This window comes from Pipistrellus hanaki (assembly GCF_964339955.1).
Source record: "Pipistrellus hanaki genome assembly, chromosome: 7".
Classification (NCBI taxonomy): domain Eukaryota; kingdom Metazoa; phylum Chordata; class Mammalia; order Chiroptera; family Vespertilionidae; genus Pipistrellus; species Pipistrellus hanaki.
In genome coordinates, this window is record NC_140509.1 from 75,555,567 (window position 1) to 75,571,799 (window position 16,233).

Consider the following 16,233-nt stretch of genomic DNA (forward strand, 5'->3'; position numbering starts at 1 on the left):
GTTTTTAATAACTTGGCTTTGCACAGTACAGTCAAAGTCTCTCGCATAAATTCATTTATATGAGAAGACAAGAATTGAGGCTGGGAACAGCCCTCTCCCATCGGCTCAGGGGGCTGTCCTGTCCAGTGACATCTCTCCGGTGTTGTTGAGAGGTGCCTATGATAATATCTGTGAAATTAAGACATTTACCATGATGACTAATACGTGTGTAGGAAAAAGTGGTTACATCTCTTTTTTATATACTTTCAGTTGTTTGTTAGGATGTATGGAGGGAACAGTGTGGAGTTCTCTCTGCTGATTACCACTGGGTTAAGAAAAATGCTGAACTCATTATCTGTCTTCAATTATTTAATTTTAACACATTAGCTTTTATTTTATTTTTATTTTTTTCAGATTTGAAAGGTAAGTTGTTTTTAATATTTCAGAATTACTGTTTTATTTTGGTTTCAAACAATAATAAAAACACAACCATTTAAAATGTATGAATGTCATGCAATCTTATAAAAATGAAATGTTTATTTAATACTGTGAAATTGTGACCCAGACTTTAGCCTGGGGTAAAAATATGTGCATTTCAATCAAGAGTGTATCTAGAAGTTATATCTAAAGTTTTTAAGTGACTAGGACTAACAATAACTTGAATGTTATGAAATATTCTTACAAATACAGCTACAATTTTCTTCTGAATTGACTCTATGCAAAACACTGAATGTTGCTTTTGAGTTGGAGAAAACCTCTAGTCTAGTTTGTGTTATTGCTACTAATGTGAAGAGTATAATAATAATTGAAGTTTGAAAGTCAAAACTAGAATGCTAATATGAAATATAATCATTTGTAAATACTGTTTTATTTATGAAACTATTTTCTATCCTCATTATTATAAAATATTTAATAATTTCTTCTTGAATTTTAAAATAGATTCAAAATTGATAATAAATTATCAAGTTTACAAAAAGTGTTATCACTTCAGCTGATTTGTAGGGAAAGATATTTTGAAAAACCTGACATAATATTTTTCAAGTATTAGGCTATAAATTTGCATAAGAAACAAAATGAAAGACTGATCTGTATTATAACAGGCTAAGGAAAACTAACATTTTATATTATCTCATTACTTCAATTGTAGTCACATAAGTTGATTTTATTTCTGTGATATTTTCCAACCTCATCCCACAATCCCACCCATTGCACTTTGTAAATATTATACATGAAGTTGCTTTATAAATATATTCAATGAATGTATGCTTACATTGATATATGAAAATCAAGTTAAAAGTTTATGTAATGGAGATTTATAATTTGTAATTGTTTATAATTAAGTCATTTAAACCAAAGGACTTATAATAAACTAGAGACCATGATGCACAAAATTCATGCATAGGGTGAGGTGTCCCTCAGCCTGGCCTGCGCCCTCTCGCAATGCAGGACCCCTCGGGGGGAGTCCCTAGGCCTGGCTGGTGATAGGTATTATCAGGGCTTTCCTTCCCCTCTGCTGCCACTGTTTGCCATCTATGCAATGCTGCCCACCCCTCCATTCCCCACCACTGGTTGCCTCCCTCTGCAAGCGACAAGCATGGGGTATGATCACTTGGCTGGCCTGAGCCTCCCTCTGAGGGGCGATCACTGGCCAGCCCCACAGAAGGAGGCCCTGCACACCCATCACAGCACCACCAGCCAGTGGCCTTGGCCTCCCTCTGTGGGGCAATCATGCAGTGATGGCAGGGCCCCCTGACCAATTGCATCACACCCACCTTGGCTGGCCTGGCACCAGTGCATATCATAGCATGGTCATCCAGAAGGTTATCCAGATGTCCATCCTGTTGTTCGGTCATTTGGTCGATTTGCATATTATACTTTTATTGTTATAGATTAATTCTACCACATGTGAAAGACTCTTTAAGATTGTTCAAAAAGTGGTTCTATTTCCAAAATAGATTTCTAGTTACAGTTCCTAGAAATATTAGTTATCAGTGTGTTTCTTTGCCATTTTGAGTATATGCCTCTATTGCCATTACTATTAGAAATTAATCAGCAATATCTGCAGTTGATGCTCAATTGGTACTTAAATTTTAAAAAAAACTATTTTTTCTTTTTCTTCCCTTTTATCCTATTGTATTCTTTTCTGAAGAGGAAACATCAGAAGTCAGAGAAGCAGGTAAATATTTACTTTTCCATGGGAGATAACAGATCTGTAGAAATAGTATGTAAATTTGAATCTCTAGCTAACTGTGTAACATTAGAAAAAATTCCTTAACTGTTCAGATTCCCAGTTTCCTCATCTATAGAATAGGCATAACGGCTTCCCCAAAAGCTTGTTGTAAGTATTAAATGAAATAACATGTGTAACATTTCCATTACATACTTGGTTGGCACTCATTAAGTATTGGTTTCCATCTCACTCCTGTCTGATTGAACAAGTCTTCTCATTCATAGTAAAACATAGATCTCTATCTAGTGTGTGTTGGGATAGAGTGGTAGGTGGGGTCTTATTTTTTACTGGTTCTCTGTTGCTGGTGTTGTAGAATGTGTACCTGAAATGGCAGCATGTTTCTAGACATATAACTCAGACATAAAATTATTAATAATATAGACATAATTATCAGTAATATGAAGGGGTAAAATTAGCATAAGAGAGCAAAACAAATTTGTAGAAAGATATAGGAGCACAATTTGCATATTGGAACTTTTCCCAAAATGTGAATATCTTTTAAGATAATCGGCAAGAAGAATGAGAAGAAACGAATTACTTAAAAAAACAAAAACATAGCCATATCCTTTCCTATTATAAGTTCATTTAAACCTTAGTACAGGACCAATTATCATGCCCCGTTGAAAGGTGATGAAGTGTGATGAAAGGAAGTCTAATGTCTCAGATTGTTTACATGGTAGATTCAGGAATTGGTTCTAAGTCAGTAAGATGCCAGAGACTTAACAGTTAAGCCTCCCCAACCATATTTTACTCTCCTATTACACTGTGACAATAAAAGGGGGAGCTTTGTATCAATTAGAGCAGCCTAAAGATAAAATGGATCTCACATTATTCCCAATGAGGTGGTCCATTAAAGCTATGATTCAAGGGCTGAGCAAAGGACTCAGACATTGGAGGGATACTCCTTTCTGACTTCGTTCTGAGTGCATCATTTCTATGATCCTTATATTATGAATACACATGGTAGAAAAGAATTGTTACATTAGAACAAGCCCAATTAGTTGAGAGTATAAATCATTTTTCTATTCATTCCTTCATTCAACAGAGAGTTTTTATATCTCAATAATGATTGATTCCTTTCTAAGTTCCCTTCTTTTTAGCCAAACCCAGTATTTTTAAGGGAAAAAAAATAATAACATGTTAGCCTTACAAAAGTATTTTCCTGTATTATTTTATTTATTTTTCTATTTATAATGAGGTGTATTGCTATAATAGCACTGAAAACATAGGATCCAAGTGAAGTGTTTTTAAAAACACTTTCTCTTGGCATTAACTTAATTTTTATAAATTTGTAATTTTTAGAAACTTCAGAATTAAATCTATATTAGAAACTCTACAAGGCTTGCCTAGCCAGGGTGGCTCAGTGGGTGAGCGTCGACCTATGAACCAGGAGGTCAATATTTAATTCCTGGTCAGGGCACATGCCCAGATTGCAGCTGGATCCTCAGTTGGGGGTATGCAGGAGGCAGCCAATCAATAATTATCTCTCATCATCGATGTTTCTGTCTCTCAAGCCCTCTCCCTTCCTCTCTGAAATCAATAAAAATATATATTTTTAAATAAACTCTACAAGTCTCAAAGTAAATTACATAATGCCGATTCCTTTAAAAATGAATATTTATAAGCCTCGTATTTTAAATTAGACAAATGTTGGTAGAATACAGGTATTACCAATCCTCTTCTTTTTCAAGAATTTAGAATGTCTGCTATAATATTTGAGACTCTCATCTCACTTTATATTTTTGTCCTACTTACATACAGTTTAATGGAAAACCCTATTATTTTGAAGAATTATTATATCTCATTGAAACTAATAAGTAGATAGTTATGAAAAATTAAATTGACTTTGCATATTGGTTTTAAGATTTAATTTTACAATCCAGTTGGTAGTTATTTGTCTTTATTCACTTTTGAAAGGAAAATAATTTTCAATGATATATTTTTATAAAATTTGGAAACTTAAATCAAATATTTAGATTAATTATATCATCCAAAGTAATTTTCTCAAATCAGGCATAATTATAGTTGAGCCAAAACACTTAATTTAAAAAAGATTCTGCTGATTTTAGAGGAGTGTTTAAAAAGCATAAATATGTTGTGACACCTACAATGATTAATAGCTTTTTTAATTTCTCACATAAAAGCAATTAAGAGATTCATAGATCCTTGTTCTCAGGCAATAGAGTTATATTTGTTCATTAACAATAAGGAGAAAGTGAAAAGATATTAGAAACTTTCATATAGTTCATTGATATATAATTTATTTGCATTCACTTGTTTTCTTTTTGTTTTGTTTTTTAGCAGAAAAGCCTGCAAGAGTATCAAGTAAGTACTGCTTCTGTTGATGAAAAATTCTCTTTGGTACACAGCATGGATTTCAAACTGAGATTCATAACATATTTATATTCTTAATGTATTTCAAATTTGAATCCTTTTATATTGAATTTTCTGACAAGAATTTGTTAACTTTTAATCTTACTTATGCCAAAACTTAAAAACACACATAAAACTACATCATTTGAAATGACAGCTTGTAACAGAAATACTTTATCATGTTCCTGAGTCTGAAGATTAATGACCTGTATTCAAATAAATAAATGTTTTCATTGGTTGCAGTAGAATGAAAGAAAATAATCTTGTTTCTATTTTAAACCTTTCATCATTAAAAATTTGCTATACAGCATGGGAGGTCAAGTAATTATGGTTTAGTTTTGTTGTTTCCTAGTCTTCATGAACTGAAGAATAATTGCATACCTGAGAATAGCACAGGAATGGATCTAATCTTGTATAGCACAAACATACATAGCTTCAAAAACACTCTCTAAAATATTAAGATACAGATGGGGGTCTTAATGTTTAGGATACAACTCAACATTTTTCTATAAGTTCCCAAAACTTTAGGAAATAATCATTTTTTCCCGTTTTTTTTATTGATTATGGTATCACATAATTGTCCTCATCCTACCCTTTTGCACTTCCTCAGTGGGCTCATCCAAACTTGCAATCTACCCCTTTGTGGATAAGACCTCAAATTGTTCTGAAGCCTACCTTCTCAATAATATCTCTCATTCTTCCTTTTCATTTCTATTGATAAGGTTTTCCAATATTTCAAACTATTCCAATATTTCAAATTATTATATAATAAATGCTCAATATTTATTCTTGGTGAATTTAGAATACATTTTACATTTTTTACCTGAGGGTCTATACAGCCTCTATGATCCGGACTTAAACCAAATTTTAAATATTTTTTTTCTATAATCATTTTCTATACTATCACAACTTTAAACCCAATTTAAATTTCCATGTTCTCAGCATTCCTGCATCCAAAACTTTGGTCCTGTTATTCTGTTTTACTGGAATATTCTTCCCACCTCTAATTAAATGAACTTTCAAAGTCCATCTCCAATGGTATAGATTCCAGAAACACTTACTTGATCTCCATAGGAGGAAGTGACCATTCCACTCTTGAAAATATTTCTCATTTATTAGTATTTTGTCAATTGTCACGTACTACCTTGAAGTCTATAGAATCTTATATTTGTTTGAATATGTGCCCATTTTCTCTACTTGACTGCCAATTGCTTTCAGGTACTATTCCGGTTCTTTTTGGTTCTTTCAGGGCACATAGCAAAGTGCTTTGCATATAGAGTTAGAATAGTTTAGTTAAAATCACAAAAGTCTAAAAATTGAGGAAAATTTGCTTCCTATCTCCTAGCACTTTTTAAAATGTGTTGCTTGAAATAAAATTATTTTAACCTCATTGTTTTCTAAAAAAAAAAAAAAAAAAAAAAAGGAGATTATTTTACCTGCTTTACAAGTCTATTGTGAGACGTAAGTGGAAACATATGTAAAATACCCAAAAAGAGTACATGACGCTCTAACCGTTTTTGGCTCAATGGATAGAGCTTCGGCCTGCAGACTGAAAGGTCCTAAGTTCGATTCCGGTCAAGGGCATGTACCTTGGTTGAGGGCATATCCCCAGTAGGGGGTGTGCAGGAGTCAACTGATCGATGTTTCTCATGGATGTTTCTAACTCTCTATCCCTCTCCCTTCCTCTCTGTAAAAAAAAATCAATAACATATATTAAAAAAAAAAAAAGAGTACATGGCCCGGAAAGAGAGCACATTGTAACTATTATAGCTGAAAAGTAACTGTTTCTTATATGAGCAAATTACAGGAAAACTCCAGGGGAATTTTCACTTTGACTGTACAACTAGAATTTGGGATACAGAAGAAGCTAAGGTTTTTATTCTCCACATTTATTTCCCCAGGGGTAACAAATAGATCCAGAGGGTAGGTGTCTTAGTTTTAAGTGTGCTATAATCTATAAAATAGTCTACATTCATTGTGTACAAAGACCTTGTGTCATTTTAATTTTGTAAATATCTTCCATAAACATTACCAGATTTTTATTTCACAGTTAAAATATCATTGGACTTATCTAACATTATTCTTTAAATATAGGTATCAGTTCTTTCAAAATACCCTATAACCATTTATACTGTACTTTTACTTATATCTGTCGATTGGACAGTTTAAGACCATGGGCATTTAATCCAGTGTTTAGGTGAGTTAAGCCTGCATTTAAACCTTTTAGAAAACTAATCAGGTTAAAACTCCACTAATTTGCTATAAATAAAAAGGCTAGTAATTATGTTTCTACTTCCTATTTTTTCCTTTTACATAATAAAATTTCTTAGAAAAGGTCACCTTTCTTTCCCGTTTGAGACAATTTGCTTAATGACCTATTTTACCTCTTTTCTCTTTATTTGTGAACTGCTGGTATGCAAAACATGAGTAAATAATACAAAATTGACCTTCTTTCAGCTCATTACAACTGCTAAAAGTTGATATGAAAATTTAAAGATCATTTAATTATATGGCGTTAGAATTATCTGTGCCAAAATTATTTCCACATTATTCTATTATGTGCTTTTAAGTAGAATACACAAAAACCAAGCAATAAAAATAATGCATCTTAAGATTCATTCTCTATATATTTAGGCTTTAGTTCAACATCTAATGTCTTTTAATTGCCTTTACAATTATCAAACATCAGTTTGTTAGTAAAATATATGAATGGATATTTTCCTCTTGATCTACATTGTGTATGAGGATTCATTTACCTCAAATTTTCTAGATTCCAAAGGAGATTGTGATTTTGAAAGACAATTTAGGAGCCAGAGGAGGAGGGGCCCATTTGGGAGGGTCACTGCAGGCCCTCCTTGCTTTGGCTAGCCTTGGCTGCTGCTGCCCATATCCTGGCATCATGGCATTCATTTCTCCCCAGTTCTCCGAGTCGGAGAAGTTGCCTTATTTCTCTAGAAGCTCTTGTTTGTAGAGATAACTAGATGCTGAGTTTATAAGTTAAGAGATCCTGTGACTCTTAAAACCCATTAAATACAATACTTTCTCTTTGGGAAATCCAGAAAATAAACTATTTTTTGTTTGTTTACTCCCTAGAAGATTCTAAAGATGTCCCAGCTCCAAAGAAAGCTGAAGGTGAGTTTATTATCTTAAGTTCACTTATGAACTTTTTCTCAAGACCATAATATTTCAACTGCCTATTTTATTTAACTATTTTTGCCCTCGCCCTTAACTTTTTCTAAGCAATGTTTATATGGTAGATGTGTTTTTTAAAAAAACATATTTTCCTATTATTTTTATATGAGAGAGAGAGAGAGAGAGAGAGAGAGAGAGAGAGAGAGAGAGAGAGAGAGAGAGAGAATCTTTCTAGTTGGACACTGACTTATTTACAAGTATTGATAATTATTAGATGCAAGAGCAATATTTTAAAATTATCATCTAACCAAGAATTAAGGGGATCTTAGCAAGGAAAAGCACATAAATGTTGAAATCTTAGCTTAACATATTTTTATTAAGATAACTTGCCTATACTAGCAGCAATAGCATAAAGAAAAAAAGAAAGGAAAGGAAAGGAAAAAGGAAAGGGAAAGGAAGGGAAGGAAAGGGAAGGGAAGGGAAGGGAAGGGAAGGGAAGGGAAGGGAAGGGAAGGGAAGGGAAGGGAAGGGAAGGGAAGGGAAGGGAAGGGAAGAGAAGGGAAAAGAAGGTCTCAAACCTTAGAAAAATCTGGTTCAACGAGATGCATGATCCTGAGCAAGTCTTCTCAGGACTAAAGTTTATCTTTATTGCAAGGGTTTCAAATAATTTGCTGCATTTTTTCCCCCTGAAGGGTTTCCTGGCTTCTTTTTATTTATTTATTTTTATTAAATTATTATCTGTGTATATATACCATTGCCCTCCCCCAACATGTCCTCCCTCCCTTTTCTTTTTTATTTTATTTTATTTATTTATTTATTTATTTATTTTATTAAACTTTATTAAAGTTTCATGGCTTCTTGATTTGGCTTGTTATAGAACAGATATTTTCTCTTCTACTTCTTTAAACTTGCCTCTGGACAATAAGAGTTTGCCTAAGAGTTGTTCTTACCATGAAAATGTAAGTTCTGTGGCAGTGTGCAGAATTAACAGTGTAGAAAATAATGCCTTGAGAAAAATCACAGAGAATTAGATATCCTGAGTCTTTTGAAAACTGATTTTTACTTGTCTTAAGATACATTTTTGAGTACTGAATTTTTAGATTTTTTTAAACAAATCAATTATTAAGAACAACCCAATATGTTTTTGACTTCTAAACCATTACTTCTCAAACTATTTTCTATATGAATCACTTGACAATCTTGTCAAAATGAAGTAGATCTGGGTTGGTACCTAAGAACTACCTTTATATCCATTTCCCAAATAATGGGGCAAGTACTGGTACACAGATCACACTTTGAAAAGGAAGGTTCTTGAGCTCATTTAGAATTTGATAAAACCTAAAACCTAACTTTTGATGAAACATACACATTCACACATATACTCACACCTTAACATTGTAAGGGTTTTACAGGAAATTGTCATCTTATAACCACATTCTACCCTGGCAATGTTATTTTAACACTGAGCATCAATGTTTTCTTTTAAGAATGTAATGTGTGTCTGCTAACCCTCACCCACCAAAATCCAACACATCAGGAGGTTTACTATTTGTGTTTTGGATGTTGTGGTTATTAATTTTTCCCCAAGGACATTTTTTTCCATTGATTTTTATAGAGAGGGAAGGGAGGGGGAAAGACACAGAGAGAGAGAAACATCGATGTGAGAGAGACACATCAATTGGTTGTCTCTGACGGACCAGGGGCAGGGGAATGAGCCTGCAAAGGAGGTATGTGCCCTTGACTAGAACAGAACCTGTGACCCTGTGGTCTGCAGGCCAATGCTCTATCCACTGAGACAAACTGGCTAGGGCAGGAAGTTTCCTACCTGAACAATTGCCTGTGGCATGCTACATTCTTTTCCTTCATCAGCTCCTCTTCTATTCTGGCTCTTACCTATTAAATTTTATAGTGAAAGATTGAAGAGAATCTGAATAAGAACCTAGAGTGTATTGTGAGGAGGACAAGTAATTCCAGTTCCTTTCATACCATGTACCTGTTTAGACATTTTTAGAACCCTACTTATTTGTTGTATAACAGCTGTGAACGTAAAAGTGATTTATGTTCTTAATTTTTGTATCCTCTAGAAGAAGCTGAAGATGTGTCTTCCACAAAGAAGCAAAAAAGTAAGTTTATAATTAAATTAAAACTGTTATGTGGGTCTGTGGTAAAGATGGGACATATAAATTAAAACTAAATTCTTTGAAGACAGATGTGAGAACAAAAAGGTTTTTAGTACATGAAGAATAACATTAGTGTGGATCATTTATACTTCAAATAGTAGCTCATTACTTTTTGTGTTAGGCAAAATGCACATATTTGGAAGAATTACAAAATAATGACCAACATGGCATTTGTCACCAACCATTCTCTACAGCTCTGATCCTGAGCCCTTAGGCTGAGTCTGTGCTTGGATATGTTACTGTCTGCTTTATCAAAAAGGCAGCTGAAGTAATAAGCTGAACATTTTTATATATAAAAAAATGTAGTTATAAGTCATTAATGGAAAGGTTTTTTTTATTTTTCTAGGTAGATGGTAGGCTCTTAATATTCAATTTTGGAGATTGTTGATTTTAGAATGCAATCAATATTCATGTGCAGTTACAAAATTCAATGCCCATGATCCTCATTATTCCTCTACTTCCAAATTAGACATTTTTTCTTCAGTTAGTAAAGCAATACCATCTGAATAGCAATTTGGATTCATATAGGCATTAAAATTGTTGCTGAGCAGAATAAAAGAAGCAATTTTTAAAATAGGTATAACTGGAATTTGTTCTACATAATGTTTTTAAAGTAAAGAATAGACATTTACCTAAGAAATGATGTCAATGTGCTCTGGGTCTAAAATACTTCTTAAATGTATTTCTGCAGGAAATTATAAAAATGCCCTCTGCATTAGCAAATGCCTCCTACTCTCTGTTAGTATGTAATTCATCGAACAAATCTTAAATGCCTACTGTGTTCCAAACTCTGTTTAGCTATTAGAGATGCTCATTATAACCCCTCAAATGATGAGGACATGAGAAATACAAGAAAACAAGCAACTCTAATATGTTTAGATATTTTTGCAAAATCCATAAATTCAATCTGGGCATGTTTCTGATTTATACAGCAACACTTTCCTAATTATTTATCTACTGGTAACAATTTGTGGCTACATCACATAAACACTTAAAATCTCTTATTTCATAAATAAATTTCAAAACATAATTCAATAAAGTAGGTGGATGGTATCAATGTTAATTTCCTGGTTGGGATATTGCACTGTAATTTTTCAAAGATGTTACCATTGGGGGAATCTGGGTAAAGGGTACATGGGCTCCCTCTGCATTATTTTTAATTTTTATTTCAAAATAAAAAGTTTAATGAAAAATAAGTATATAAATAATTCAATATTTTAGTAAAATGATATTACATATTTTAATTCAATTGGCAGACTTACCATAGCAAAATAGTATTTTCTATTTTTAACTTACTATGAAGTAGTCCTATAGTCTGATACTCATACAACTTATATAAGCTCTAAAATTTGCAGCTATAGTGACCTATTGGGGGTTTTTTTAATGTATTTTTATTGATTTCAGAGAGAAAGGGAGAGGGAGAGAGAGCTAGAAACTTCAACAATGAGAGAGAATCATCGATTGGCTGCCTCTTGCAAGTCCCACACTGGGAATCAAGCCTGCAACCTGGGCATGTGCCCTGACCAAGAATCTAACCATGGCCTCCTGGTCATACATAGATTGATGCTGAACCACTGAGCCACACTGGCCAGGTTATAGTGATGTTTTCATTAATAGCCTATTCAACTCTGATTAAATAATCATGTTAGAATAGAACCTTACCTCTGATAAGGTTCATCTGTAAGGTGGACTGTCTTTGATGGACTCTTCTACTTTTAGCAATAGTACTCGCATTGCTCCGTAACACAGGCCTAACTGTCATGCCATCCCTCTCAGAAGCCTGTCTCTCTCCCAAGCTGCAACAACCTTGGGGGAGGGGACAAGGTATGATACTGCACCTGTTTGGTACTAGAACAAAAAAGAAGCAGGCTTTTTTTTTCCCTTCCAAGATTTCTCCAAACTCTTTGCATTATTGAAAACCCAGGATTGAAGCCAGTTGACACCAATCCCTGAATAATAATCTCTTGAATAATCTCTTGTTGCTTCCCTCCACTTTTTTTTTTTTTCAACCCAGGCTTTTATTTATTCTTTACTTGCTTTATTTGGCCAGCTTCCTGGTATTCCCCATACTACTAGCTTGCATTGTCATTCTCTTCCCTGGCCATCTGCAAAAAAGTCTGTCCTTGGGTGTCAGCCTGCAAATGGACAGGATGGAAAACACTGGAGACTCTGCAGGTGTGCATGACTGTGAAGAGAGGCGAACCTCGCCATCTCTGAACAAGCTGCTGCCTGGGGGCCCCAGCCTCCTGGGCCCGAGCTCAGGCTTGTACTATCTGCACCACCTCACTCGGCTGCTTTCTGCTCTGACAACAGAGCTGCTACCTGGAGGCATTGCCTAATGAGTACAGGCAAGTGGAATATCTAACATTGGGAACCTCAAGGCTCTCTGTGGTGTTATTAAAACACTTTTTAAAAGCCAGTTACTTTGCATATTGATGAGCTCCTGTTTTGAAACCTACATAACAATCTTTATGAATGCTGTACACATCAGTCTATGAAGTAAGCACTTGGATGTTTATGCTAGACCATTTTTATTATCCATTCAGTAAGGGCTTATTATGTGCCAGGAAGTATTTCAAGTGCTTCATGTATATTACTTATTCATTTCCACATATTTCTGGGAGGTTTTTACTGCTGTCTCAACTGGACACCTGAGGAATCCAAGACACCAAGTTTTGGTAACTTGCCAGTCATGGTCAAGGCTGCCTGGCTCCACGGCCCATGTCCACACTCACTATGGTACAGTGCCGTGTTGTGCTCACCTTCGTTCTGCTTGTTTGAACTAATTATCCTGCTCTGTTCCTCAGGCCCCATCAGCTTCTTCCAGTGCGTGTACCTGAATGGCTACAATGGCTATGGATTTCAGTTTCCGGTCACTCCTGCCCAGCGCCCTGCAGAGAGCGCTGCGCCTCCGGGTTCTCCCGCACAGAAGCCACAAGGACAGTAGGCTCGTGCGCGGCCAGTACAAGCGCTTTAAGACTGAGAATAGCATCTTCCATTTGTCCACACTGGCACAGGCGACTGCAATAAAGGAATCCGGGGAATTTCTTTGAAACTATTTTACTTTTCTGCCTGGTGTAGAAAAATAAATGGGTGAGAAGATTGAATAATCAGCACACGGGGTGAAATCTGGCACTCAAGAATCTGACATTCGTGTTTCTTGTTGGCCTAGGTGCTTATATGTTTCTACTTTCTACTTCCATCACCCAGGGTTGTTCACAAATTAATTTAAGGTTTACTTAATAATGGTCTTTGAAATGTAATTGACACCGTTAAAAAATGAAATTCCTGACTTCAGTTAGGCAGGTATTTTTAAGTGAAAACACAGACTATGCTTTAAGTTTAAGGAGTACAGGAACTTATATAAAAGCTACTCCTTTGCATCATGGGTATCGAAACTCAATTTACCAAGAAGTTGATGTGTAATAGTTTCACTGTATTTATGTCCGTTTCTATTTTAGTTGTAACTATGCTCTAAGCCCAGGTTACAGTTACACCAAAGAATACTATCAGTTTCTTATGACGCTCTTTTTGAGCTCAGAATGTCTCTGAAATTTAGACATGACAAGAAGAAATAGAAATGTTTGATAAATCTTTATCTCTAAGATTATAATTAGGACATTCTTTATCTTGAATTGTATTTAGGACATTCACTCTAGTGGAAATGCAGGCAGGTCTGGTAAATGATTTGTGTAAAATACAAGCAAATGAGATGTAGAATTTTCAGATTTCTCCAGAATGTGCTCTAATGAAAGTAGCACCTGGGTGAAATTTTACATCAATCGCTGCATTTGGATGACAGATGCAAAAGTCTTTTCATGGCACTTTAATAGGATCCTTCTGTGGAGTTAAATAGCTTTCCTTTCTCCAAAAGGAAAACTATGAATGTCATCAAAGTTGAAGGAATGCATTTTAAACGTAAGTGCCTCATGAGATGTCTTACTTGCTTTTTCGGGAATTGGTTATCAGTACCCATGAAATGAATGACAGTCTTTAACTTACTTGACGACACATCATTGGGCATGACTGTTGTGGCTTTGCCATCTTTTGTCTCCCAGTGATATACACAGTTGTGTTCTTTTTCACATCTTTCTAATAATTATAGAAGTCATGCTACTGTGATCTTCTCATGTTTACAGTTGCAACTCAACTTATGGCAAATTAACTCAGGAAATAAATTGAGTTATTTTTTTCTAGCATTCTACTTACCTTATGGTGAGGGAGCCAGAGCCGATACTAGCCAAATGATTTCTTTTCAAGGACTGCAACTAAATTCTTTAATTCCAAGATTTAGAATACCATCTTACCTAAATATCATTAGGCTAGGACATCAATAACACCTTCACTATTAATAATGGATTTTCAGTGACTTTTGTGAAAGAAGTTGGTCTTGGCCACATGCTGGTGGACCTAACTCACACCACAAAAGCGAATTACAATGAACCAAGATTAATGACACTCCTTACGGGGGCCTGGAAAGGTGTACTGTCAGGACTGACCAGATGGTACCAGCTTACAAAGCCCCTACATGTAGCAATAAACACTTGTGGTAGGACAATGCATAGAGTTTATTGCTCAACTGCTCCTCCAGCTTCTCTGATTTAGTGAGTAAAAGAAATAGCAAATATGATAGTTTATTTCATTTTATAGAACATAATGATTTGTTCATTAGTTCTTATATTCAATGACTATTTTTTTATTGAGTACTTAGTCTCTCGAGCACTGGGCTATATAAGAAAAATATCAGATATAAATTCTGTTACCTGTGTTATCCTGACACAATGTGTGGACTTGGAATATTTATGAAACACTATTCTTGTCTTCCAATGTGTAAAGTAAGGATTTCAGGACAACCAACCTGATACACAGATGTACTGTGGACACTGATAAAATATCCTATAATGAATATGACATCAAAATTTATTCTTAAAATAATATTTTGGATGTTTTTCCCTTTGAGTGAAATGAGCTTTTCTACATTATAGTATTGTTTCTTTCACTTTCATTATGAGAACTATTTGATAAAAGTAAAATATTATAACTTATTATAACTAGAATTTAGACAAACCCATTATGATTAATTGTTAATAATTGTTAAGGCTTATCTGCTTAGAGTTACAATGATGATAGCACTTGAAAAATATTCACTAAATTCTCATCTGTTTGTATGGTTCCACCCAATAAACTATCATTGGTTCTTTCAAGTTTGTGGTTTACATTTTTTATTTTTTATTTATTTATTTTTTAAATATATTTTATTGATTTTTTACAGAAAGGAAGGGAGAGAGATAGAGAGTTAGAAACATTGATGAGAGAGAGTCATCGATCAGCTGCCTCTTGCAAACCCCCTACTGGGGATATGCCCGCAACCAAGGTACATGCCCTTGACCAGAATCGAACCTGGGACCCCTCAGTCCCCAAGCCGATGTTTTATCCATTGAGCCAAACCAGTTTCGGCTATGGTTTACATTTTTTAAAAGAAAAAGATAAATGGTTGGTCAAAACATCATAAGTCATGTCATGTTGCTCAGGAACATGTAAGCATTTAATAATTGTGTTAGTTATATTCAGTTATCAAGACAGAAGGTGCTGGGAGTAAAGACAGGGGCGATTTGATCAACTATCCACAAGTGTTTGTTGGATCAGAATCCAAACATGACCATAGGCCAGCATCTCCAGGCTGCAGAAGGCTGTGAGTACAAGTATATAGACCCTTCCTGGATACACGTAGTGAAGAAAACAGCTAACATCACACTGACTTATGATGCAACATAAGCCTGGGCTTCCTGGGCATCAACATAGAGTGGTGGTTCTTAGCCAATGAGAGGGCAACTGAGAGTCCCTCCAACTGGACTTTCCCAGGGCCTATCACTGTTTTGGCTTCAATTGTCTATTGATCAACACTGAACAAAGTTCTTCCGGAAATCACAGAACACATTTTTATTCAAAAAGTGTCCTTAACTTATTTTATTAAGTATATAATGCATAGCTCTCCCTGTGTGTGTGTGTGTGTGTGTGTGTGTGTGTGTGTTTCATGTCTCTTCCATCTCACTTGATCAACGTCTTCCTGCTTTTCTATCCCCTGTCAGCATTTGCTCTGATGACCTGATGTATCATTTATTCACACTGAGGGTGTGATTGTTGAATCCACCTTCTCTTGAGCACTGTTTTGGCAGCCAGGTAGAACAGCCTGATATGAAAAACCAAAGGAGGGTGGAGACAGAGCATCAAAAACACATTCTTATTGGGCCTTAAAAATTGTTTCTCAAAAGATTAAGTAGTTCAAAATATATTCCTTTAATTACTTTTTACTTAGACTTTAACTTTTATACCACTGTA

General features: G+C 34.8%; 1 protein-coding gene across 10 annotated transcripts in view; it reads left to right on the top strand.

Moving 5' to 3' along the window:
- Window positions 1-15,096, top strand: part of TRDN (triadin) — a 241,099-nt gene extending 226,003 nt beyond the window's left edge. For all 10 annotated transcript variants that reach the window (XM_084889625.1, XM_084889629.1, XM_084889632.1 and 7 more), the window contains 5 exons: window positions 2,129-2,155; window positions 4,511-4,534; window positions 7,676-7,714; window positions 9,799-9,837; window positions 12,702-15,096. In XM_084889625.1, the coding sequence (XP_084745751.1) occupies window positions 2,129-2,155; window positions 4,511-4,534; window positions 7,676-7,714; window positions 9,799-9,837; window positions 12,702-12,841 (269 nt within the window). In that variant the 3' untranslated portion in view covers window positions 12,842-15,096. The remainder of the gene's footprint in view (window positions 1-2,128; window positions 2,156-4,510; window positions 4,535-7,675; window positions 7,715-9,798; window positions 9,838-12,701) is intronic.
- The last annotated feature ends 1,137 nt before the right edge of the window (window positions 15,097-16,233 follow it).